We start from the raw sequence: 27791 nt of genomic DNA on the forward strand, positions 1-27791 counted from the left end.
GGTTGAGTCTCTTGGAGATCAGAGTCAGCTCATCTTCATCAGAATCTTCTGATGCTTCTTCAGATTCTTCTTCTTCAGCTTGAAGAGCCTTTGACTTCTCAACCTTAGCCTTTTCAGATTTGGATTTCAAGGCTATGGACTTTTTCCTCAGATCTTGCATCTCTGAGCGCTTCAGCTCATGGCATTTCAAAATGCTGATGAGTTCTTCTAAACTCATATTCTCAACGTCTCTCGTGAGCTCTATTGAAGTCACCAAAGGCATCCAACTTTCAGGAAGACACCTGATGACTCTTATGACATGATCTTTTGTTGTGTAGCTCTTGTTGAGAGGTCGTATGCCAGCTACAAGCAATTGAAATCTGGAGAACATTTCTTCAATGGATTCATTTCGCTCCATGATGAAGGATTCATACTTTTGGATCAAAGACAATGCCTTTGATTCTTTGACCTTTTTGTTTCCTTCATGAGACATCTTCAGAGATTCAAAAATGCCTTTAGCAAACTCACGATCTGTAATCTTCTGGTACTCTTCATAGGAAATAGCACTTAGAAGAATTGCTCTTTCTTTGTGATGTTGTGAGTACAGCTTCTTTTGATCTGCAGTCATCTCTGACCTTGGGATCTTCTTGCCATCTGCATCAACTGGACGCTCGTAGCCATCCACAATAATATCCCAGAGATCTGCATCGAAACCCAGAAAGAAACTTTCCAGTCTATCTTTCCAATATTCGAACCTTTGACCGTCGAACATAGGAGGCTTTGCATTGTAACCATCTCTTTGAGTTTCACTGGTGGTGGCAGCCATTGTTTTTCACACCGGCCCGGATCACTGAACACTGTTAGGTGTGGTAATCAGAACTTGCGCTCTGATACCAATTGAAGGTATGAAAAACGGTAGAAAGGGGGGGGGGTTTGAATAACGTTTTCAGTACAAAACTTCCACCTTAAAGATTTTGACAAATCTTTCGAGGACTTAAGTGCTAAAGATAAGAGATAGAGAAGCACACAAGGATTTTATCCTGGTTCACTTGATAAATCACTCAAGCTACTCCAGTCCACCCGTTAAGGTGATTTCTTCCTTCTTAGAATGAAGGCAATCCACTAATCAGGTAAGAGTTACAACTGCACTTGAAACCTACAAGTGACTAACAATTACACTGACTTAGCTCACACTAAGATTCACTCTCTTAGTCTTCTCTAGGATCCGATCAACCTTGATCTCCTAAAGGAACTAAACAAACTGTTTATCAAAGAAATGTTTACAAGAGATTTGCTTCTAAAAAGCTAATAGTAAACTCAATGAATTTCAGATGAAAGAAAGCTTAGAATTTTTTGAATATGTCTTGCGTATGTGAATGTTTTTTTCTCGCCGCTTCTTTCAATCTTCAGCCTCTATATATACTCCAAGGATTAGGGTTGAGCGTTGCATGGGAAATGCTACCGTTGGAGGGCAGTTCTGGAAAATCCAGCTTCTGCTGTGGCTGAGAATGTTAGGTAGGTCGTCAGGAAGGTACACTTGCTTTTGTACTTGGATAGCGACTTGACCTTTTAACCTAGGAGACTTCTGATCAGGGGAATACTTCATATTGGAACTTGTGAAGCCGGTTGATCAGAGTCAGAGGGAAAGCACAGATCCTCTGACCATTGTATCTTCTGATTCTGAACTCAGAGGGAAGAACATGGCCTTCAGAGTTTCTTGCTTCTGGACTTCAGAGTTTCCACTATTCAGCTTCTGGATCTTCAGAGTCTTCTACACCATCAGAACATCTAAACCTTCAGTGTTTCTTGGTTATCAGAACTTCTGGATCTTCAGAGCTTCTAGCGACTGAGTCCACATCAGAGTTTGTATAGCTTCAGAACTTCTGAAGCTTTTCCACTGTTCATACTGAACATGGTGAATGCGAAAGCGTTGCTTGGGTTACCCTTTATACACAGTGCTTCTGATTTGTGTGAGATTGAGTTGAGGTCAGAGCCTGTAAATAGCACACTCAGAAAAACACGTTAGAGTACCACAATTGTTCATATCAAAAGGTTAACTTGTAATCATCAAAACATAGAGTTGTACTACTAGATCAAAACTTGATCTTACACAAGTGACTAACAATACACTGACTTAGCTCACACTAAGATTCACTCTCTTAGTCTTCTCTAGGATCCGATCAACCTTGATCTCCTAAAGGTAAAAATAAACAACTGTTTAAAAAGGTATTGTTTACAATGAGATTGCTTCTGAAAAGCTTGTAGTAAACACAATGAATTCGATGAAGAAAGATTGCTAAAAGGATTTGAATATTGCTTGCGCGTATTAGTTTCTTCAATATCATCTTTCAGTCTTCAGCCTATATATATACTCCAAGGATTAGGGTTTGAACATTGCATGAGAATGCTACCGTTGGAGGGCAGATCTGGGATTTCCAAATTCTGTTGTGGCTGAGAATGCTAGGTTAGGTCGTCAGGATAATACACTGCTTTTGTACTTTGGATAGTGACGTGACCTTTAACCTTGTTGACTTCTGATCAGAGGAATGCTTCGTGTTGGAACTTGTGAAGCTTGTTGATCAGAGTCAGAGGGAAGCATGGATCCTCTGACCGTTGTAGCTTCTGATTCTGGACTCAGAGGAGAAGTACTTGGTCTTCAGAGCCAGTTTGCTTCTGGACTTCAGAGAAATCACTTTTCAGCTTTTGGATCTTCAGAGTCTTCTAAACCATCAGAGCTTCTGAGCCTTCAGAGTGTCTGGGTTATCAGAACGTCTGGATCTTCAGAACTTCAAGTGAGTTGAGTCCACATCAGAGCTTGACTATCTTCAGATCTTCTGAAGCTTTTCTATTGTTCAGTTTGAACATAGAGATTGCGAAAGCGTTGCTAGGGTCACTCTTTAAGCAAAGTTCTTTTGATTTGTGTGAGATTATATCAAGGTCAAAGCCTGTCATGAACACACTCAGAAAACACGTTAGAGTACCATAATTGTTCATACTAAAACGTTAACTTGTAATCATCAAAACATAGAGTTGTACTACATGATCAAAACTTGATCTTACAATCTCCCCCTTTTTGATGATGACAAAACCAAGTATTTTGATGAACAATTCTTAACCAATAAACTGAATTCACTCAAAGTAAAAAGAATAGGAATAGACTTATCCTGATGTGAATGGTTTATTTTGCTCATTCTTAATCCAAGTCACAGCTTGATTCTGAGCTTAGCTCCCCCTGAATCTAAGACTTAATGAAAACATTAGTGATATCTAGATTCTGAGCTTAAATAATAGAAGAGTTCAGAGTGAAAATGCATGACATAGATGAATTGAAATAATCAGAGCGCATAAGTATTCAGAGTCATGAGCAGAGTAAGGTATCAAAGTCAACCAATATCACTTCAGAAGAAGTGAAAATGTATTCCTTGTATCACTTCAGAAGAAGTGAAAATGTATTCCTTGTATTTGCCCAGTGACACATCTATGGTCATAAAGGTGGAACTCTTAAATTCTCCAAAGGAAAAAGAAATCACACTAACACAGCTTACACATCAAAAACTGGGTTATACTCCCCCTTTTTGTCATAAGCAAAAAGTTTGGGGTGTGAAAAACTTAGCTTGAAGTACAAGGTACTCCCCCTTAGAGAAGGTCTAAGTTTCAAAAAGATGGAGAAGGAAATAATGATATATATAAAAAATAGCGAATTAATGAAATGAGTTAATGCATATGCAGAACGTTTACCACCGACCAAGGGAGTAAAGGAAAGCTTCAGTTACCAAAAACTTATCCTCGAGAAACTTCTTCAGCATTAACGTCTGGAGACTGAATTGAGCTTATAAATAGCGGTTAAAGCATAACAGTCTTCACATCCCAGATACAGAAGAACACAACTAGCAATGGCTTCCTACAAAGATTGTATCGAAGAGCTGAGGAGGAAGGCACTTGATGAGAATTTGTTCTTTAACGTGCGCCATCCGGAAGAGCCAACAGTATATGAGCTGACCAACCGGCTATTGGGAATGGATCTGAGTCCAGAAATGGACACAGTCCTCAGAGGCTTCCTTGCCTTTGTAGAGGAGCTACAGGACCTCTTCCAGCGGGAGCTGGATAACAAGGTGGGGAGACAGGAAGTGGGGGACGCACTGGTGTCCATGGCAGAGGTCCGGAGAAGCAGGAGCTTTGTCTGACCTTGAATCGTCTGGAATATGAGCAGCATCGTCTGGAGCTAGAGAAAGCAGCGATGCGTAGAGAATGTAGGAACTTGAGGAGAAATCCTCCTTTTTAATTGTAACGATGCAAATGTATGATATTGCCATTAATAAAAAAAACGGTTGTTTGTTGGTTAATTTTAAAACATCTTATGATGAACAACTAATATGCAGCACATAATGGGAAATGTAATAGAAAAACATAACATAAAAAGCAGAGTGAAGAAAACCTAGTTTAAAAAGAAGGAAAATTAAAACAAAGAAATAAAAACATATAAGAAGAGAGAGTTCCTAAAATCTAAGGATTGGGTGTTCTCCGTAGAAGCTCTGTGCACATCTGCTTTAGCCCTTGAAGAATGGCATCATGAGAGTCAAGGCGTTGTTCAATGAGATCAATCCTAGGATCTGACTGAGGTGGAATAGATGTTGTAGCTTGATCAGAGTGAGAAGCTTGACCTGATGCAGAAGCAACTGGAATAATGCTAAAAGCTTGATTTCTGAGAGCCTCAGCTTCAGCTTGAAGTTGAGCAGCTTGTTCCAGAGGTTGCAACCTTGCAGCTTCACGTTGCTCTTCTTCAATCCTTGCAGCATCTTCTTCTTGTTCTTTCTTCTTTCGTGCTTCTTCAATAGCAGAGTAGAGCTGTTCTCTGATCTGCTGTTCAGCCAGAAGTTCTCTTCGTCTAAGACGTTAAGTAGCAACTTCAACACATTTTGCCTTCTCAGAGTTGAGAAACCCTATCATCAGAGGAATTTGGTCAACCATCCAAGAACACAGACGTTCCCATTCTTCAACAACCAGGTATGGACTTGCACTTAGGTCAGTGCGACCATGCACATTGCTGATCCTTAATGATGCTTCATGATTAAATGCATTGATGCAATCAAGGAGGGTGGTTGGTCCAGAGTAAGTGTAGGGAATAAGGGAGAGGTTTGGTTCAGATGATGAGGAGTGGTTGCTACTGGCAACTTCAGAGGGAGAGCCAATCTGCAGAGTCTGATGTGCAGAGTTAATGGTCTCAGGGTTTGGTTGAAGAGTTTCAGTCTCAGGATTCTATGTGTTATCTGGTGAATGGTTGGAGACTGACTCAGCATTCTCTTGAAGAGGAAAAAGAGGATGAGGAGGAGGAGGAGGCATTGAGGCAATAGGAATTGCCTGGATGGGGAAATCAGGAGGAACCAGAGGTTCTGGCCTAGGTCCAGGGTAGCGGCGAGGACTAGGAACATTGATGAAATGCTCAGGGATTTCAGAGAGCATTTCTCTAGCAATTTGAAAGAATTGCCTAGAGGCTTCTGAGGAGGCATTGAGGCAATAGGAATTGCCTGGATGGGGAAATCAGGAGGAACCAGAGGTTCTGGCCTAGGTCCAGGGTAGCGGCGAGGCCTAGGAACATTGATGAAATGCTCAGGGATTTCAGAGAGCATTTCTCTAGAAATTTGAAAGAATTGCCTAGAGGCTTCTGACTTGTTGGATGGAGAAGAAAATGGAACATTTGTGGGAAAGGATACATATGGAATAGGAGAGAGGTTGTCACGATCAGATGGATGACGTGATTGTGGATTGGTAGTGGTTTTATCAGAGTCTTGAGGTTCAGAGGCTTGTGGTGCGTAGGTTTGTTGTTCAGAGGCTTGTGGTTCAGAGGTTTCTGAATGGTATGGAAGAATGATAGGTGTAGTGGAGGCAGAGGGTTTGTTGGCTTGAAGCATTTTCCAGAGGGGTTCTTCCTCAATGGTAGGTTGAAAGAAGGAGTCTCTAGGGGGTGAAGGGTGAGAGGTTTTTTGATGAATTGGTGATGGTTCAGGATTGGTTGCATCAAGGGTTGCATCAAGCAAAGTTAAATCATCATCAGAAAGGGCAGCAAACTTACTTGAAGCTCTTGCTGCAGATCTTGTGATTCTGATGGAGGGTGCAGGTCTAGCTTGTTCCTGAGTAGTTTCCATGATAACTACTTGAGGTGCAATCCTGACCTTCTTAGCCTTCTTCTTAGGCGGTGGAGCATCATCATCATCATTGTCATCACCATCAGAGGGATCCTTCTCCTCAGATGCTTCAACTTGCTTCCTCTTGGTCTTCTTCTTCCTTGGGGACTCAAAGTCCGGAGGCTCTGGGAGATTTCTGAAGAATTTGTTCACATCAATCTCAAAGCCTTGCTGCTTCAGATCCTCAAGATAGTATCTGATTGCCTTTGGATCATCAGCCTTGGACCAGAGAGGATAGTCCTTTAGAGGAATCCTTTTCCTTGGCCTTCCTTCAGCAGTGCTGGATTTAGCTTTGGTTTCGATCATGCCCATTCTTTTCAAGGATGTGGCATTGAAAGTATCTCCAGCCATTGTTGTCAAGTCTTCAGAACATCCCAACCTTCGCAGGGCATGCACCAATTTGCTTTCCACAAAGAAGTCAGAAAGCAAACTACCAAAAGGTATGTATTTTATGGCAGATTTTGGTGAGGAGGTGGTTCTGGACTTCTTGATGCACTCCTTCAGATAAGAAAAGATGAAGTAAGGCAAGCACACCTTTTTGTGGTCCTTGACGAAGAACAACAACACCTTCTGGGTGAAGTTGATGTAATCAGGAGAGCTTCCCTTTGGTCTCTGGTTGATGCAGTGCAGAAGAATCTTGTGCCAGATTCTCAAATCAGGGTGAAGCTCCTTGGTCTTGCAATCATTCTTTCCTGGCTTCCATGTAGAGTAGAGAGCCATGTTGACTTTCTCCTTGGTGTTGGTTGAGACCTTTGATTCTTGCAACTGAAACCTGTAGCCCTTACTCGATTCTGGACCCAGAAGCCTTGCAATTGTTTTCTCAGTTATGATGATCCTTTTTCCCAGAATGAAGGATACCACTTGGTGCTCATTGCAATCTGCGTGTTTCCAGAATTCTTTCACAAGCTTATCATACACAGGACCACTGATCCTTTGAAAATACCCTTCCCAGCCTTGTGCTTGAATCTCAGGACGCAGGTCAAACCCATTTGCAGCAATGACATCAAAATCAAATTTCCATTCAGCAAGAACCTGGAGTTCTTCAGGAGCAAAGCAGCAGGTGACCGCACATTGTCTCTGAGAAAGTGGGACAACATCGTCAGCATCTTGCACTTCATGTTGGGCACTCTCAGTCGAACGAGGACGCAGAACAGGACCCACTTGCCCTGTTGGAAGACCCACAACCATTCTGGGGAAAACTCTTCCATCGACGGAATCAGACTTGTCACCGGAGTCAGCTCTTTCTTGATTCACCATTGTTGAGGATGAAGGTTTGGGTAGAAGAGAAGAGGTTGAAAGCGAGAGAGAATTGAAGAAGATAAGGGTTTTGCAAAAGCAGGAGAGAGAAGGTAAAACCGAAAGTGATGGGAAACGTGTGTGCGTAGTGGTTTTAGAAGGTAACCGTTGTTGCTTAAAAAGCAAAGTAAAATCAACGGTTAAAAATTAAAGACATCATTACAAACAGTTAATACACATATCACACGGTGGAGAGAAGCACATCTACACTCATTACAACAGATTGTCAGCACGGGCACAAGGAACGATGTATCATAGCAACTGACACACGTTTACTGTCTCAGCTTCAGAGTAAGCACCAATGGGTACTTAACCTCTGATAGAGTTACCTTCTGAACTAGACATCTTCTGATAGAAAAGCATCGTAGCCAGAGGTTCTGATCCATCTTCATGCTGGACAAAAGTCCATATTTAGATTTTTCAGAATGAAATTAAATCTATCCTCTACTAAGGGCTTTGTAAAGATATCTGCCCATTGATGGTCAGTATCAACAAACTTCAGAAGAAGTACGCCCTTCTGAACATAATCTCTAATAAAATGATACTTTACCTCAATGTGTTTTGCCCTTGAGTGTAAGATAGGATTCTTACTTAGTGAAATTGCAGCAGTGTTATCACAATAGATTGGGATGTTGCTCTCAAGGATTTGATAATCCTCTAGCTGATGTTACATCCAGAGCATCTAAGTGCTGCAAATGGCTGCTGAGATATATTCTGCCTCTGCAGTGGATAGTGCAATGGTTGATTGCCTCTTGCTCGCCCATGAGACTAAGTTACTTCCCAGAAATTGACAATTTCCAGAAGTGCTTTTTCTCTCAGTTCTATCTCCAGCATAATCAGCATCACAGTAACCTGAAAGTTTATACTCTGATGTTTTCTTATACATCAAGCCAAGGTTAATGGTACCTTTCAGATATCTCAGGATCCTCTTAACAGCAGTTAAGTGGGTTTCCCTCGGATCTGATTGGAAACGAGCGCATAGATGAACACTAAACAGAATATCTGGCCTAGATGCAATTAAGTATAGAAGTGATCCTATCATACCACGATAGAGCTTCTGACAAACTTTACCACTTGCATCTTCTTTCTCCAGGATGCATGTAGGATGCATTGGAGTCTTAGCAATTGTAGATTCTGTCATGTTGAACTTCTTCAGAAGTTCTTTAGTGTACTTGCTCTGATGGATGTAAGTTCCTTCTGGTGTTTGATCAACTTGTATACCCAGAAAGTACTTGAGTTCTCCCATCATACTCATTTCAAATTCAGCCTGCATCATCTCAGAAAACTCTTTGCATAGAGATGGATTAGCAGATCCAAATATAATATCATCAACATAAATTTGCACAATTAAGATATCATCTTTGTAAGTTTTGCAAAAGAGAGTTGTACCTACTTTACCCCTTACAAACTTATTTTCCAGAAGGAATGAGCTGAGTCTCTCATACCATGCTCTGGGAGCTTGCTTCAGACCAAAGAGAGATTTCTTCAATTTGAAAACATGGTCAAGGTTCTTCTCATCTTCAAAACCTGGAGGTTGATGAACATAGACTTCCTCTGAGATGTAACCATTTAGGAAGGCACTCTTAACATCCATCTGATGAAGAATTATGTTGTGATTCACTAAGAATGAGATCAGTAGTCTGATAGCTTCCAGTCTTGCTACCGGAGCAAACGTTTTAGTATAGTCTATTCCTTCTTGCTGACTGTAGCCTTGAGAAACTAGCCTTGCCTTGTTTCTGACTACATCTCCTTTCTCATTCAGCTTGTTTCTGAAAACCCATTTGGTTCCAATCACGTGAACGCTTTGAGGTTTCTTCACTAGGCTCCAAACATCATTCTTGGAAAACTGATTCAGTTCTTCTTCCATAGCCAGAATCCAGTCCTTGTCTTGAAGAGCTTCATCAATTGACTTAGGTTCAATCAAGGACACCAATCCTTTCAGACTGAGCAGAGTCTCTTCAGAGGGTCTGAAGGCTGATCTGGTTCTGACTGGTTCATCTTTGTTACCCAAAATCAATTCCTTAGGATGAGACGCAGTGATTCTGCTCTTCTTCTAAGGTTGTGAATCAAAGGGACCAGCTTCTTCTGGTTCATCTTCCTCTGCCTCAGCTTCCTCTGGAGCTTTGCCATTATCAGGAACATTTATACTCAAATCTGCAAACTTTTCAACTAGCTTTGACTGATCAGAGTCAAGCTTATCATCAAATCTAACATGAATAGATTCTTCAATAGTTTTAGCATCAGTATTATAAAATCTGAAACCTTTAGATCGATCAGAGTAACCAAGTAATAGACATTTAGAAGATTTAGCATCAAACTTATGCAATTTATCCTTAGTGTTTAGAACATAGCAAACACAACCAAAAGGATGAAAATAAGAAATGTTGGGTTTTATATTCTTCCACAATTCATAAGGAGTCTTATTCAGAATTGGTCTCACAGAGATTCTGTTCTGAATGTAACATGCTGTGTTTACTGCCTCTGCCCAAAAGTGCTTTGCCATGCCAATTTCTTGGAGCATGGTTCTAGCCATCTCCTGAAGAGTTCTGTTCTTCCTCTCAACAACCCCATTTTATTGAGGAGTTCTGGGATAAGAGAAATCATGTGCAATTCCATAGGAATCAAACAGACTCTCAAACTTGTCATTCTCAAACTCTCCACCATGGTCACTTCTGACACGCACAATCCTACAAGCCTTCTCGTTTTGCACTTGGGCTATGAAGGTAGAGAACACAGAATGAGACTCATCCTTGCGGGATAGAATTTTACCCATGTCCAGCGGCTATAGTCGTCAAAAATGACCATCCCATATCTTTTGCCACCTATAGACTCAGTTTTCACTGGTCCAAATAGGTCGATATGCAGAAGTTCCAACGGCCTTGAGGTAGAGACAACATTCTTTGCCTTGAAAGGGACTTTTGTGAATTTGCCTTTCTGACATGCTTCACAAAGAGCATCTGAAGAGAACTTCAGAGTGGGTAAGCCCCTGACAAGGTTGAGCTTACTCAGATGAGAAATCTTTCTCATACTGGCATGCCCTAACTGTCTATGCCATACCCATTGCTCCTCATTAACAGAAAGAAGGCACTTCACATTCTGAGATTCCAACTCAGATAATCTGATCTTATAAATGTTGTTCTTCCTCTTGCGGCTAAACAGAACAGAGCCATCGATCTGACTTACAGCCCTGCAAGACTTTTGATTGAAAATAACATCATAACCCTTGTCAGCTAATTGACTTATAGACAATAAGTTGTGAGTTAAACCGTCTACCAATAAAACATTGTCAATGCATGGACTACTATCAACGCAAATAGTACCAGTACCAACTATTTTACCCTTCTCGTTGCCATCAAAGCCAACTTCGCCTCCAGGCTTAAGTTTTAGCTCTTGGAACATACGCCTTTCTCCCGTCATGTGACGCGAGCATCCACTGTCCAGATACCATGATTGGTGTTTCAGTGGAGCTATCAAGGATATTTGCAACATAGATAATCTTATCCTTAGGTACCCACTTTCTGGGTCCTCTCTTGTTAGTTACCTCAGAGGTTCTGATCACCTTGGGTTTCTCAACATAATAGTGTAAAGGAATTTTAGCATGATATTTAGACATGGAGAATGTTCCCTTTTTGAGAGGGGGGTCAGCAACTTTAACAGGTAATGGTTCAGGTAATATAGTACCAGAGGGTACAAAATGTTCATACAAGGATTTAGCCTTAGGCATATGAGGCTCATTTCTACTGGGTCTAGAATAGCCAATGCCATACATTCAATTTCTGCTTACACCATAGATCATTGAAGCCATCAAGCTTCTGTCTACGCTTTTAGCTAGGAATCTTTGAAAGGATTTTTCATATTTAGATTCATTCTTACTATCAGAGGCATCACAAGCAACCACTTCTTCTAACTTAGCAATCTGGTTCTTAAGCACAGAGTTGGAATTTACTAAAGCATGATTATTATTTTTCATTTCAGAAATAATTTTCTCATGTTCAGCAGAAGTCTTAGAAGTAGCAGAGAAATCCTTTTTCAACTTTTTATGCTTAGTCAATAAAGAGTTATACTTATCCATAATATCAGACAAAGCATGTTTTAGTTCAGAGGTTGAGAAAGAAGCGAATACCTCATTTTCATCATCTGAGTTAGGATCTTCCTCTAATGCTGATTCAGAGTTAGTTGCATCTTTTGACTCTGCTTCTTTGTCTTTGACAATAGCCATGAGTCCTTGATTTTCACCATCAGAGTCAACATCTTCTGACTCTGATTCATCAAAAGTCACCATCAGACTTTTCTTAGTTTTGAAGTGCTTCTTTGGCTTCTTGTCCTTTTTCAGCTTTGGACAATCACTCTTGGAGTGCCCTAATTCTTTGCACTCGAAACATGTGACTTCCTTGATTGAGGACTTCTTCTGGCCTGATGAGGATTCAGACTTTCCTTTGGCCTTTCCAGAGCCTCTGTACTTGCTCTGCTTGTGTTTCCAGATGCAGTTGAGTCTTTTTGAAATCAGAGTCAGCTCATCTTCATTAGAATCTTCTGATGCTTCTTCAGATTCTTCTGCTTCAGCTTGGAGAGCTTTTGACTTCTCATATTTAGCCTTCTCAGATTTGGATTTCAAGGCTATAGATTTCTTCCTCAGATCCTGCATCTCTGAGTGCTTCAGCTCATGACATTTCAGTATGCTGATGAGTTCTGCCCAACTCATATTCTCAACATCTCTTGTAAGCTCTATTGAAGTCACTAAAGGCATACAGCTTTCAGGAAGACTTCTGATGATCCTTATGACATGATCTTTTGTGGTGTAGCTTTTGTTGAGAGGTCTAATTCCAGCTACCAGCAACTGAAATCTGGAAAACATGTCCTCAATGGACTCGCTGGGCTCCATGATGAAGGATTCATACTTCTGGATCAAAGACAGCGCCTTTGACTCTTTCACTTTCTTGTTTCCTTCATGAGACATCTTCAAAGAATCAAAGATGCCCTTGGCAAACTCACGATCTGTAATCTTCTGGTACTCTTCATAGGAAATAGCACTAAGAAGAATAACTCTAGCTTTGTGGTGCTGTGAGTAGAGCTTATTTTGCTCAGCAGTCATCTCTGATCTAGAAATCTTCTTGCCATCTGCATCAACTGGACGCTCATAGCCATCCACAATGATATCCCAGAGATCTGCATCGAAACCCAGAAAGAAACTTTCTAATATGTCTTTACAATATTCGAATCTTTGCCCATCGAACATGGAAGGCTTTGCATTGTAACCATCTTTTTGCGTTTCACTGGTGGTAGCCATTTGTTTTTCACACCGGCCCGGATCACTGAACACTGTTAGGTGTGGTAATCAGAACTTGCGCTTTGATGCCAATTGAAGGTATGAAAAAGGATAGAAAGGGGGGGTTTGAATAGAGTTTTCAGAATAAAACTTCCCACTTAAGATTTTATCAAATCTTTTGAAACACAAGTAAAGTGCTTAAGATAAGAGATGAGAAAAGCACACAAGGATTTTATCCTGATTCACTTGATAAATCACTCAAGCTAGAATGAAGGCAATTAACTAATCAGAGATTTGTTACAACTGCACTTGAAACCTACAAGTGACTAACAATACGCTGACTTAGCTCACACTAAGATTCACTCTCTTAGTCTTCTCTAGGATCCGATCAACCTTGATCTCCTAAAGGTAAAAATAAACAACTGTTTAAAAAGGTATTGTTTACAATGAGATTGCTTCTGAAAAGCTTGTAGTAAACACAATGAATTCGATGAAGAAAGATTGCTAAGAGGATTTGAATATTGCTTGCGCGTATTAGTTTCTTCAACAGCATCTTTCAGTCTTCAGCCTATATATATACTCCAAGGATTAGGGTTTGAACATTGCATGGGAATGCTACCGTTGGAGGGCAGATCTGGGATTTCCAGCTTCTGCTGTGGCTGAGAATGTTAGGTTAGGTCGTCAGGATAGTACACTGCTTTTGTACTTTGGATAGTGACGTGACCTTTAACCTTGTTGACTTCTGATAAGAGGAATGCTTCGTGTTGGAACTTGTGAAGCTTGTTGATCAGAGTCAGAGGGAAGCATGGATCCTCTGACCGTTGTAGCTTCTGATTCTGAACTCAGAGGAGAAGTACTTGGTCATCTGAAGCTTTTCTACTGTTCAGTTTGAACATAGAGATTGCGAAAGCGTTGCTAGGGTCACTCTTTAAGCAAAGTGCTTCTGATTTGTGTGAGATTATATCAATGTCAGAGCCTGTCATGAACACACTCAGAAAACACGTTAGAGTACCATAATTGTTCATACTAAAACGTTAACTTGTAATCATCAAAACATAGAGTTGTACTACATGATCAAAACTTGATCTTACAACATTGTGGTTCAATGCAGCATGTAAACAGTTAGTCTAGACTTGTGAACTGTACTTAGTTCATTCATCGAACTGTAGCTGCAAAATAATAAACTTGCACTTCTATATATTCAGTTTGCACTGTGCATATTGATTCTTTCCCTTAGGTCAGAGAATCTGCCTTCAAGTAGAGGTTTGGTTAAGATGTCAGCAAGTTGATCTTCAGTATGAACATAAGACATATCGATGTGTCCTTTCCCAACTAGATCTCTTATGAAATGATGTTTAATTTCAATGTGCTTTGTCCTTGAGTGTTGAACTGGATTCTTTGCAATATTTATAGCGCTTGTATTGTCACATAGCAGAGGTATGTGATTTTCTTGAATGTTGTAATCTTCAAGTTGATGCTTAATCCATAGAAGTTGAGTGCAACATGAGCTTGCTGCTACGTACTCAGCTTCAGCAGTGGATAATGATATGGTACTTTGCCTTTTGCTAGACCAAGAAACTAAACAGTTTCCTAGGAAGTGGCATCCTCCACTAGTGCTTTTTCGTTCTACTCTATCTCCAGCATAATCAGCATCACAATATCCACTTAACCTGAAATCACTACCTTTCTCATATAACAGACCAAGATTAGCAGTACCTATTAAGTATCTAAATATGCGTTTAACAGCACTAAGATGAGATTGTTGAGGATTTACCTGGAATCTGGCACATAGGCAAACACTGAACATAATGTCAGGTCTGCTTGAGGTAAGGTACAGTAGAGATCCTATCATCCCTCGGTACGATGTTGGATCAACCGGTGAGCTTTCATCATTCTTGTCAAGAACCGTGTTTGAATACAAAGGAGTACTCATCTTGCTTGAGTTATGCATGTTGTACTTTTTGAGCATATCTTTGATGTATTTGGTCTGATGTATATAGATCTTGTCTTTTTCTTGCTTGATTTGAAGACCGAGAAAGAATTTCAGTTCTCCCATCATACTCATCTCGAATTCGCTTTGCATGAGAGTTGAAAATTCCTTGCATAGGTTATCACTACTAGCTCCAAAGATGATATCATCAACGTACAGTTGTACAAGAATGTAATCATCTTTCAATTGCTTTCTGAAGAGAGTGTTGTCGATCTGTCCTCTTGAGAAACCGTTCTTCATGAGAAAGCTGCTTAAGCGATCGTACCATGCCCTTGGTGCTTGTTTTAATCCATAGAGAGCTTTCTTGAGTTTGAACACATGCTCAGAAGAGGATGGTTCCTCAAATCTTGGAGGTTGCTTCACATAAACTTCTTCTTCTATTACTCCATTTAGAAAAGCACTTTTGACATCCATTTGGTACAGTTTGATGGAGTGTTGACATGCGAAGGCTAAGAGAATACGGATTGCTTCAATTCTGGCTATTGGAGAAAAGGTTTCTGTGTAGTCAATTCCTTCTTGTTGATTGTATCCTTGAGCTACAAGTCTTGCTTTGTTTCTCGTCACTTTTCCATTTTCATCCATCTTGTTTCTGAAAACCCACTTGGTACCAATGATTGATTTGCCTTTTAGCTTGGGTACAAGTGTCCAGACTTCACTTCTTTCAAATTGATTCAGTTCTTCTTGCATAGCTAGAATCCATCCTTCATCTTGTAAGGCTTCTTCTACAGTTTTAGGTTCAATTTCTGAAATGAAAGCACTGTTGGAATCTTCTCTGAAAGCTGACCTAGTTTTGACTTTTTCTGAGACGCTTCCATTAATTTGTTTTGGTGGATGATCTGATTTGTATTTCCAATCCCTTGGTAAAGAGATACCACTTGAAGTCATGACTTGATCGGACTGTTCTTGAGTTCCTGAAAGTGGAGCAGTGGACTGTACTGTTGGTGAGTTGTCTGAGGGTTGAACTTCTTTGGAGATTCCATCATCTTCTTGATCCGAAAGGTCAAGGTTTAGAAAGTCACTTTCTAAACGGTCAGTTGATTCGGTTGAGTGATCATCAAACTTGTCATTTATGGATTCTTCTACAGCTTTCGTCCTTGAGTTGAAAACTCTGTATGCTTTGGAATGAGTAGAGTATCCCAAAAGAATTCCTTGATCAGATTTGTTGTCGAACTTTCCAATGTTGTCTTTAGTGTTGAGAATGAAGCATTTGCATCCAAAGGGATGAAAGTACGCAACAGTTGGACGTCTTCCACGCCATAGCTCGTACGGAGTCTTCTTCAACATAGGCCGCATGGATATTCTATTCTGAATGTAGCAAGCAGTTTCAATGGCTTCAGCCCAAAAGTACTTGGGTAGAGAGGTTTCACTTCGCATTATTCTCGCCATTTCTTGAAGTGATCTGTTCTTTCGTTCAGCAACACCGTTCTGTTGAGGAGTTCTAGGAGCAGAAAATTGATGAGTGATGCCTTCTTGTTCACAGAACTGTTCAAAGTCTTCATTTACAAATTCTCCTCCTCGATCACTGCGGATGGTTGAGATGCAGTAACCTTTTTCGTTCTATACTCTTTTGCTAAAGATCTTGAATGCTCGAAAGGTTTCATCCTTGTTTGTTAGGAAGAATACCCAACAGAATCTCGTGTAATCATCGATTATGACAAGACAATATCTTCTTCCAGAAATACTAGCTACTCTAGTAGGACCAAACAAATCCATATGTAACAAATCCAGAGGTTTGCTGGTGCTAACAAAGTTTTTAGCACGACAGGAGGTACGATGCTGTTTGCTTTGAACACAAGCAGAACATGTAACATCAGATTTGATATTAAGTTTTGGCAAACCACGTACTAAGTCATTACTTATGATTTTAGTAATGGTCCTTAAGGAAGTATGCCCTAGCTTCCTATGCCAAAGCCAAGTATTGTCCTCTGATGATACTAGACATGTTACATTTTGACTTGCTAGGTTTTCCAAGTTTGTCTTATAGAGATTCCCTTGTCTCTGAGCTTCAAAGATGATCTTGTCATCGGTATCAGTGACACTACACTTCACTTTATTGAAGGAAACAGTGAACCCACGATCACATAATTCACTTATGCTAAGTAGATTATGTTTTAATCCTTCAACCAACATAACATTACTAATTAAAGGAAAAGGTTCCTTACCAACATTACCTTCCCCAATGATGAGTCCCTTCTGATTTCCTCCAAAGGTAACCGATCCACCATTTCTTTTTAGTTTGGATCTTTGGGAACATAGACTTTTCTCCCGTCATGTGACGCGAGCATCCACTGTCCAGGTACCATTGTTGGCGTTTCCTTCGTTCTGTTAAGTAGATCTGCAACAGAGATAATTGAATCTTTAGGTACCCAGATTTTCTTGGGTCCTGAGGGGTTAGCAGTCACTTTTGAGGGAATGTTCTTCTCATAAGAAGATTTTCGTTCAGCTCGTTCAATCTTACAGTTTACAACAAATTTGCTTTGATCAGACTCAGATGATACAAAAGATATATCAGACATGCATTCACTAGATGAAGATTATTCACTATCAAATCCTAGTCCACTTTTATCATACAGTTCACGATTATTTCCACAAAGTTTAACTAGATTATCATGTCCTATAGTGAATGTGGATAGATCATCTATTAGTACTTTAACTCTTTTCTTAAGAGAAGTCACTTCCTTAACAGAGTCTTGTTCTTTCAAAGCAATATTCTTCTTAAGTGCATGATTCTTTTCTATTAAAACTTTTTCATGCTCAAGTTGTAATTTAGCAAACTGTTTCTTCAAAGCTTTGTATTTTTCAGATAGAGTATATGAATGCTCAAGTAATTCGTTGAATTCTTCTTTAAGGTTTTCGGGTTTTACCTCATCATCATCTTCATCCTCCGAGCTTTCTGCAGAAGCCATAAGAGCAAAGAGTGCATCTTCATCTTCGTCTTCATCTTCATCTTCTGAACCGTTCTCGGATTCATCCCATCCAACAGCTAGTGCTTTCTTTTTCTTGTAGAAGGGCTTCTTGCCTGATTTCTTTGCAAGTTTTGGACAGTCAGGCTTGATGTGTCCTGGCTTCTTGCACTCGAAGCAGGTGATGTTGCTTTTGTCCAAGTTTGAGCCACCTTCACTTTTGTGAGTGAACGGTTTCTTCTTCAAGCTTGAATCTCTTTTGTTGTCCTTCCTTGAAGTACCTTTTCCTTTCTGTTGTTTGATCCACATACGCTTGAACTTTCTGTTGAAGAGGGCTTGTTCATCGTCTGACATTTCTTCTGAGGATTCTTCTTCTTCAGATTGTTCTTTTGTTTGGATGACCTTTGAACTGTTTGCTTTGAAGGCAATGTTCTTTTGCTTCTTCAAACCTTCGTCATGAGCTACCTCTATTTCATGAACCTTTAGGGATCCCAGAAGATCTTCCAATCTCAAGGTGCTGAGATCTTTAGCTTCTTGAATGGTTGTGACCTTGGGTCTCCATCTTCTGGGAAGGCATCTTAGAATCTTTGTGATTTGATCAACATACTTGCGATCAAGATTCCTAAGCCCATTGACAATGGTTTGGAATCTTCCAAACATGTCATCAATGCTTTAACTTTCCTTCATCTTGAAGGTTTCATATTCAGCCACAAGTAGACTTACTTTGGCTTGTCTGACATTTGCCGTACCTTCATATGCCAACCCTAAAGCTTCCCAGACTTCTTTGGCCGTTGCTAAGCCATCAACCTTATCCAACTGAGATTTGCTTAAAGCACACAGTAGGAATAACTTAGCTCTAGCATTAAGTTGATAATCCTTGCGTTGTGCTTCTGTCAGTTGATCATTCTTTATTGGTTCTCCAGCATCATCTTTGTGAACGATGTTGCCATTTTCAATGATGTCCCAGAGCCTGTAGTTTGTGGATTCAATGAATAGTTGCATGTGAGTTTTCCAATAAGGATACTCAGTTCCATCAAAGAATGGAGGCTTGTTGGTGGATGAGCCCGTAGCTATTGCTAAATCTTCTGCCATGGATCTTTACTCTACACCTGTTAAGATGTTAGTTTCTAGAGACTAAGCTCTGATGCCAATTGAGATGCAATAAAGTAACACAAGAAAGGGGGGTTTGAATTGTGTTCTTGAAAATTACTTTTTAAAACTTTGTTTTATGAAAAGAATATTCGTTCTTAGGCAAAACGTTTAAGAGTGACTTTTCACAAACTGTTTAGTGCAGTGGAAGTAAAACAGTAAACAGAACAGAACGATCAGCACACAGAGATTTATACTGGTTCACCCTAAACGATTGGGCTACGTCCAGTACTTGGCCACCACCAAGATTTTCACTAGCAAGTATCAAGGACTTCTCCAATACAAGTATTATCCAGGACTTCTCCAAGTATTATCACGGACTTCTCCAAGTATTCTGCAGGACTCCTCCTATAAGTATTGTACATGACTTCTCCTAAATCTTACAAAGATTTATGATACTCTACAATGGTTCTCTTCTTTCAAGAGTGAGGGTAGAGACTTTATGGCACTGGAACTCTAAGTGTTTGGGTTCAAATTTGACTATTGAATTCACTTCAGAGTTACTACAATAGTGTGAAGGGAATAAAAGATGTGACTCTTTTAAGGTACGAGGTTTTCTCTTCCACTGGGCAGAATTTATGACTTGTGTTTGACACTTGGGAATATCTGCTCAAGCTTTGAATGTTGTTGAGAAGTTTGAATATGAATGCTTGAATGCTTGGACTCTCAGAGTTAATTCTTGTTTTCTTCAGATATTCAAGGATCTCTTAAATACTTGCTTGCTAGTGTTGTAGCCGTTGTGAGACACAATCCAACTGTTGAGATAGCCGTTGAGTTTTGATATCGGACCGTTGATTCAATTGGCTTGGTTGGTAGCTTCATTAAATGTTACTTCTGAAGCAAGTCTATCCTTTAGCTTGAAAGGTGATGTTTGTCAGCTAGTAGGTGGTGATAGACTTTGGGCTACTTTTCAGATAAGAGACAATTTGGCAATTTGATGTTGACGGCTTGTACTTTTCCTCGTTGGTCAGCGTGCCTTTTGCTAAAGTAAGGTTTGTCTTCATCTGATTTAGTTTGAATGAAATTCAAGTGATTGTCATAAGATTTGAATGTGCGACGACCGGTTGAAATCAAACTGAGTCTTTGACGCTCAAAATATTGCTTGAAATATCTGACTGATGATGTGTCATTGAACGATCAGAACTTTCAACTAGGGTACAGTAGTTGCAAGGTTCCTTCTTTTCCCGGAGAAAAAACTTTCTTCTTAATAAGTGACAGAACGTTGAGGCGTGTGATATAGAGCCAAGTTTCTCCTGTAATTAAGAATGTTATCAGTGAATAAATTTTCAAAGAAACTTCTATTATAAAATTGTTATGATCAAAATAAGATTTTAAAAACGCTATGATGCGTTTGAACTTAACAATTTAGTTTCTACAATTCAGCATCCAGGCTCAAGCTCCATTGAATTGAATATCCTTTCGTGGAAACATTACTTTCTTCCTCTTATTATGTACATCTTCAGCTAATGCTTGGATTCAGAAACTGCTTTAACTCCCCTTTGTATATTGCACATAATTAAGAGCAACTTTTTCCAAAAATTCTCGCGATTTCATTCAACTCATATATCAAGTTAGAGAATTAGAAGATGTAGAATATCAGTTAGCAGCTGAGACTGTAACATACCAGTTAGCAGCTGAGGGAACTTGATTAAAACTATAATTGAAAGGTAATGGTAATTTTAAACCTCGGGAAATTCAAATGCAAAGAGTATAGGAAGATGAAAAACCAAAAAAGATAAATATTGTTAAATTAATGATAATCTCTGGTATCCAAAAGTACTCAAAATTCCCCTTTCCTAAAAGCTTTAATAAACATTGTTGAATTTTAACTTCAGAGCAATAAATTTAAACATTGTAGATTGCCATTTCATGTTCATAAAAAAGATAAGCATAGCTCCACACAGTGAAGAAACAATGTTACATACACACCTCTCTTTGAGGTCTAAGAGGTGGAATGAGGAGAGAGATAAGAAGAAAGAAAAAAGTAAGAGAGAGAAAGTATGAGATGTGATAGATGATAAGAGGAGAGAGATAGAAACAAAAAGAGGTGGAAATGAAGTGTTTTAAAAATGAGGTGTGTATATATCATTACTGAAAATAAAGTTCAATGGGAAGAGAAAAGTAAATGTACATGATGAGATGTGATAAAAACCTCACCTGCAAAAGTCAAAGCAAAAAAGAAAAAGAACCCGTTAGAGAAAAAATTAAACATGAATGTACTACTGTAAATCAAACCAATAACTATTTAAAATTAAATAAAAGAGGAAAAATAAACATGTATGTAGGGATAATTAAATTGGGTGATTTGTGTAAGATCAAGTTTTGATCTAGTAGTACAACTCTATGTTTTGATGATTACAAGTTAACCTTTTGATATGAACAATTGTGGTACTCTAACGTGTTTTTCTGAGTGTGCTATTTACAGGCTCTGACCCTGACTCAATTTCACACAAATCAGAAGCACTGTGTATAAAGGGTAACCCAAGCAACGCTTTCGCATTCACCATGTTCAGTATGAACAGTGGAAAAGCTTCAGAAGATCTGAAGCTATACAAACTCTGATGAGGACTCAGTCGCTAGAAGCTCTGATGATCCAGAAGTTCTGACAACCAAGAAACACTGAAGGTTCAGATGTTCCGATGGTGTAGAAGACTCTGAAGATCCAGAAGCTGAATAGTGGAAACTCTGAAGTCCAGAAGCAAGAAACTCTGAAGGCCATGTTCTTCCCTCTGAGTTCAGAATCAGAAGATACAATGGTCAGAGGATCTGTGCTATCCCTCTGACTCTGATCAACCGGCTTCACAAGTTCCAATACGAAGCATTCCTCTGATCAGAAGTCTCCTAGGTTAAAAGGTCAAGTCGCTATCCAAGTACAAAAGCAAGTGTACCTTCCTGACGACCTACCTAACGTTCTCAGCCACAGCAGAAGCTGGATTTTCCAGAACTGCCCTCCAACGGTAGCATTTCCCATGCAACGCTCAACCCTAATCCTTGGAGTATATATAGAGGCTGAAGATTGAAAGAAGCGGCTAGAAGAAGAAAAAAAATATACAAGAAGCAATACACACGCGCAAGATATATTCTAAGCTTTCTTTCATCTTGTAATTTTTTTTTTAGTTTACACTCAGCTTACTCAGAAGCAAACCCTTGTAAACACCAACCTCAAACAGTTGTTTGATTTTCCTTTAGGAGATCAAGGTTGATCGGATCCTAGAGAAGACTAAGAGAGTGAATCTTAGTGTGAGCTAAGTCAGTGTAATTGTTAGTCACTTGTAGGTTTCAAGTGCAGTTGTAACTCTTACCTGATTAGTGGATTGCCTTCATTCTAAGAAGGAAGAAATCACCTTAACGGGTGGACTGGAGTAGCTTGAGTGATTTATCAAGTGAAACAGGATAAAATCCTTGTGTGCTTTTCTATCTCTATCTTTTGCACTTAGTTCTCGAAAAGATTTGTTAAAATCTTTAAGGTGGTAGTTTTGTACTGAAAACGTTATTCAAACCCCCCCTTTCTACCGTTTTTCATACCTTCAATTGGTATCAGAGCGCAAGTTCTGATTACCACACCTAACAGTGTTCAGTGATCCGGGCCGGTGTGAAAAACAATGGCTGCCACCACCAATGAAACTCAAAGAGATGGTTACAACGCAAAGCCTCCTATGTTCGATGGTCAAAGGTTCGAATATTGGAAAGATAGACTGGAAAGTTTCTTTCTGGGTTTCGATGCAGATCTCTGGGATATTATTGTGGATGGCTATGAGCGTCCAGTTGATGCAGATGGCAAAAAGATCCCAAGGTCAGAGATGTCTGCAGATCAAAAGAAGCTGTACTCACAACATCATAAAGCAAGAGCAATTCTTCTAAGTGCTATCTCCTATGAGGAGTACCAGAAGATTACAGATCGTGAGTTTGCTAAAGGCATTTTTGATTCTCTGAAGATGTCTCATGAAGGAAACAAGAAAGTCAAAGAATCAAAGGCATTGTCTTTGATCCAAAAGTATGAATCCTTCATCATGGAGCCAAATGAGTCCATTGAAGAAATGTTCTCCAGATTTCAACTGCTTGTAGCTGGCATACGTCCTCTCAACAAGAGCTACACAACAAAAGATCACGTCATAAGGGTCATCAGGTGTCTTCCTGAAAGTTGGATGCCTTTGGTGACTTCAATAGAGCTCACGAGAGATGTTGAGAATATGAGTTTAGAAGAACTCATCAGCATTTTGAAATGCCATGAGCTGAAGCGCTCAGAGATGCATGATCTGAGGAAAAAGTCCATAGCCTTGAAATCCAAATCTGAAAAGGCTAAGGTTGAGAAGTCAAAGGCTCTTCAAGCTGAAGAAGAAGAATCTGAAGAAGCATCAGAAGATTCTGATGAAGATGAGCTGACTCTGATCTCCAAGAGACTCAACCGCATCTGGAAGCACAGGCAGAGCAAGTTCAAAGGCTCTGGAAAGGCAAGAGGAAAGTCTGAATCCTCAGGTCAGAAGAAGTCATCAATCAAGGAAGTCACTTGCTTTGAGTGCAAAGAATCAGGGCACTACAAAAGTGACTGTCCAAAATTGAAGAAGGACAAGAAGCCAAAGAAGCACTTCAAGACCAAGAAGAGTCTGATGGTGACTTTCGATGAATCAGAGTCAGAGGATGTTGACTCTGATGGTGAAGTCCAAGGACTCATGGCTATTGTCAAAGACAAAGGAACAGAGTCAAAGGAAGCTGTTGACTCTGACTCAGAATCAGAAGGAGATCCAGACTCTGACGATGAAAATGAGGTATTTGCTTCCTTCTCTACCTCTGAACTGAAACATGCTTTGTCTGATATCATGGATAAGTATAACTCCTTGTTGTCTAAGCATAAGAAGCTGAAAAAGAACTTATCTGCTGGTTCTAAAACTCCTTCTGAACATGAGAAAATCATATCTGATTTGAAAAATGATAACCATGCTTTAGTTAATTTTAACTCTGTGCTTAAGAATCAAATTGCAAAGTTAGAAGAAGTTATTGCCTGCGATGCCTCTGATAGTAAGCATGAATCTAAGTATGAAAAATCTTTTCAAAGATTCCTGGCTAAAAGCGTAGATAGAAGCTTAATGGCTTCAATGATCTATGGTGTAAGCAGAAATGGAATGCATGGCATTGGCTATTCTAAACCAATTAGAAATGAGCCTTCGGTGTCTAAAGCTAAATCCTTGTATGAATGCTTTGTTCCCTCTGGTACCATATTGCCTGATCCTGTACCTGCTGAAGTTGCTAAAAACCCTCTTAAAAAGGGATCTTTCTCTATGACTAAATATCATGCAAATATTCCTTTAAAATATCATGTTGAGACACCCAAGGTGATCAGAACCTTTGGGGTAACTAACAAAAGAGGACCCAGAAAGTGGGTACCTAAGGACAAGATTATCTATGTTGCAGATATCCTTGATAGCTCCACTGAAACACCAATCATGGTATCTGGACAGTGGATGCTCGCGTCACATGACGGGAGAAAAGCGTATGTTCCGAGAGCTGAAACTTAAGCCTGGAGGCGAAGTTGGCTTTGGAGGAAATGAAAAGGGTAAAATTATTGGTACTGGTACTATTTGTGTAGATAGTAGTCCATGCATTGATAATGTTTTATTGGTAGACGGCTTAACACATAACTTATTGTCTATAAGTCAATTAGCTGACAAGGGTTATGATGTTATATTCAATCAAAAGTCCTGCCGGGCTGTAAGTCAGATCGATGGCTCTGTTCTGTTTAACAGCAAGAGGAAGAACAACATTTATAAGATCAGATTATCTGAGTTGGAGGCTCAGAATGTGAAGTGCCTTCTGTCTGTTAATGAAGAGCAGTGGGTATGGCATAGACGGTTAGGGCATGCCAGTATGAGAAAGATTTCTCAGCTGAGCAAGCTAAACCTTGTCAGGGGCTTACCCAATCTGAAGTTTGCTTCAGACGCTCTTTGTGAAGCATGTCAGAAAGGCAAATTCACAAAAGTCCCTTTCAAGGCAAAGAATGTTGTCTCAACCTCAAGGCCGTTAGAACTTCTGCATATCGACCTGTTTGGACCAGTGAAAACTGAGTCTATAGGTGGCAAGAGATATGGGATGGTTATCGTTGATGACTATAGCCGCTGGACATGGGTAAAGTTTCTAACCCGCAAGGATGAGTCTCATGCTGTGTTCTCTACCTTCATTGCTCAAGTGCAAAACGAGAAGGCTTGTAGAATTGTGCGTGTCAGAAGTGACCATGGTGGAGAGTTTGAGAATGACAAGTTTGAGAGTCTGTTTGATTCCTATGGAATTACACATGATTTCTCTTGTCCCAGAACTCCTCAACAAAATGGTGTTGTTGAGAGGAAGAACAGAACTCTTCAGGAGATGGCTAGAACCATGCTCCAAGAAACTGGCATGGCTAAGCACTTTTGGGCAGAGGCAGTAAATACAGCATGTTACATTCAGAACAGAATCTCTGTGAGACCAATTCTGAATAAGACTCCTTATGAATTGTGGAAGAACATAAAACCCAACATTTCTTATTTTCATCCTTTTGGCTGTGTTTGTTATGTTCTCAATACTAAGGATAGATTGCATAAATTTGATGCTAAATCTTCTAAGTGTCTATTACTTGGTTATTCTGATAGATCTAAAGGTTTTAGATTTTATAATACTGATGCTAAGACTATTGAAGAATCTATTCATGTTAGATTTGATGATAAGCTTGACTCTGACCAGTCAAAGCTAGTTGAAAAGTTTGCAGATTTAAGCATTAATGTTTCTGACAAAGGCAAAGCTCCAGAGGAAGTTGAGCCAGAGGAAGATGAACCAGAGGAAGAAGCTGGTCCCTCTAACTCACAAACTCTGAAGAAGAGCAGAATCACTGCAGCTCATCCTAAGGAATTGATTCTGGGCAACAAAGATGAACCAGTCAGAACCAGATCTGCCTTCAGACCCTCTGAAGAGACCTTGCTGAGTCTGAAAGGATTGGTGTCCTTAATTGAACCCAAGTCCATAGATGAAGCTCTTCAGGACAAGGATTGGATTCTGGCCATGGAAGAAGAATTGAATCAATTCTCCAAGAACGATGTTTGGAGCTTAGTGAAGAAGCCTGAGAATGTCCATGTTATTGGAACGAAAAGGGTATTCAGAAACAAGCTAAATGAGAAAGGAGATGTAGTCAGAAACAAGGCAAGGCTAGTTGCTCAAGGCTACAGCCAGCAGGAAGGAATAGACTACACTGAAACATTTGCTCCAGTAGCAAGACTGGAGGCAATCAGACTATTGATTTCTTTCTCAGTAAATCACAACATAGTTCTACATCAGATGGACGTAAAGAGTGCCTTCCTAAATGGCTATATCTCAGAGGAAGTCTATGTTCATCAACCCCCAGGTTTTGAAGATGAAAAGAAACCAGACCATGTGTTCAAATTGAAGAAATCACTCTACGGTCTGAAGCAAGCTCCCAGAGCATGGTATGAGAGACTTAGCTCATTCCTTCTGGAGAATGAGTTTGTAAGGGGTAAAGTAGATACAACTCTCTTTTGCAAGACTTATAAAGATGATATCTTAATTGTGCAAATTTATGTTGATGATATTATATTTGGTTCTGCTAATCAATCTCTATGCAAAGAATTTTCTGAGATGATGCAGGCTGAATTTGAGATGAGTATGATGGGAGAATTAAAGTACTTTCTGGGAATACAAGTTGATCAAACACCAGAAGGAACATATATCCATCAGAGCAAGTACACTAAAGAACTTCTGAAGAAGTTCAATATGCTGGAATCTACAGTGGCCAAGACTCCAATGCATCCAACATGCATTCTGGAAAAAGAAGATATAAGTGGTAAAGTATGTCAGAAGCTCTACCGTGGCATGATAGGTTCACTTCTGTACTTAACTGCATCTAGGCCAGACATATTATTTAGTGTTCATTTATGTGCTCGTTTCCAATCAGATCCAAGGGAAACCCACTTAACTGCTGTTAAGAGGATCCTAAGGTATCTGAAAGGCACCACTAACCTTGGCTTGATGTATAAGAAAACATCAGAGTATAAGCTTTCAGGTTATTGTGATGCTGATTATGCTGGAGATAGAACAGAGAGAAAAAGTACTTCTGGAAATTGTCAATTTCTGGGAAGCAATCTAGTCTCATGGGCAAGCAAGAGGCAATCAACCATTGCTCTATCAACTGCAGAGGCAGAATATATCTCAGCAGCAATATGCAGCACTCAGATGCTCTGGATGAAACATCAGCTGGAGGATTATCAGATCCTTGAGAGCAATATCCCAATCTATTGTGATAACACTGCTGCAATTTCGTTGAGCAAGAATCCTATCTTGCATTCAAGGGCAAAGCACATTGAGGTAAAGTATCACTTCATTAGAGATTATGTGCAGAAGGGCGTACTTCTTCTGAAGTTTGTTGATACTGACCATCAATGGGCAGATATCTTTACAAAGCCCTTAGCTGAAGATAGATTTAATTTTATTCTGAAAAATCTAAACATGGACTTTTGTCCAGAGTGAAGATAGATCAGAACCTCTGACTATGATACTTCTTGATCAGAAGATGTCTAGTCCAGAAGGTAACTCAATCAGAGTGTGTGTGCCCACTGGTACTGACTCTGAAGCTGAGACAACAACACGTGCGTCAGAATTTCTGATGCATAGTTCCTTGTGCCCGTGTGACAGTCTGTTGTGATTGCGTGTAGATATGCTTATCTCCTGTGTGTGATTGTGTATTTTACTGTTACTGTCTATCTTTAATTTTCAACCGTTGATCTTAAAGTGCTTTTTGAATCAACAACGGTTATTTGATAAAACCCACTATACACACACGTTCTCTCTCACTTCCGGTTTTCACTCTCGCACTCCCTGCTTTTCAAAACTGCCTCCTTCGTGATTTCTCTCTCGATCTCTCTTCATCCTTCAAACTTCATCTTCTACCTCAAACCTTCAACCTCTTCAAAATGGTGAGACAAACCAGAAGATCTACTGCAGATGCACCTCAGTTCCCTCACATGGTAGTCGGTTTGGCAACTGGTCAA

General features: G+C 39.8%; 1 protein-coding gene across 1 annotated transcript; it reads right to left on the reverse strand.

Moving 5' to 3' along the window:
* Positions 1-17247: 17247 nt before the first annotated feature.
* Positions 17248-18276, reverse strand: LOC130712782 (uncharacterized). Its single transcript, XM_057562596.1, has one exon. It carries the CDS (start codon positions 18274-18276, stop codon positions 17248-17250), a length of 1029 nt encoding a protein of 342 aa, XP_057418579.1.
* Positions 18277-27791: the final 9515 nt, after the last annotated feature.

This window comes from Lotus japonicus, chromosome 4 (assembly GCF_012489685.1).
Source record: "Lotus japonicus ecotype B-129 chromosome 4, LjGifu_v1.2".
Lineage (NCBI taxonomy): Eukaryota > Viridiplantae > Streptophyta > Magnoliopsida > Fabales > Fabaceae > Lotus > Lotus japonicus.

What these genes read in the sequence shown, in the direction of transcription:
- LOC130712782 (XM_057562596.1), bottom strand. Translation starts at nt 18,276, where the DNA reads ATGTTTGGAAGATTCCAAACCATTGTCAATGGGCTTAGGAATCTTGAT.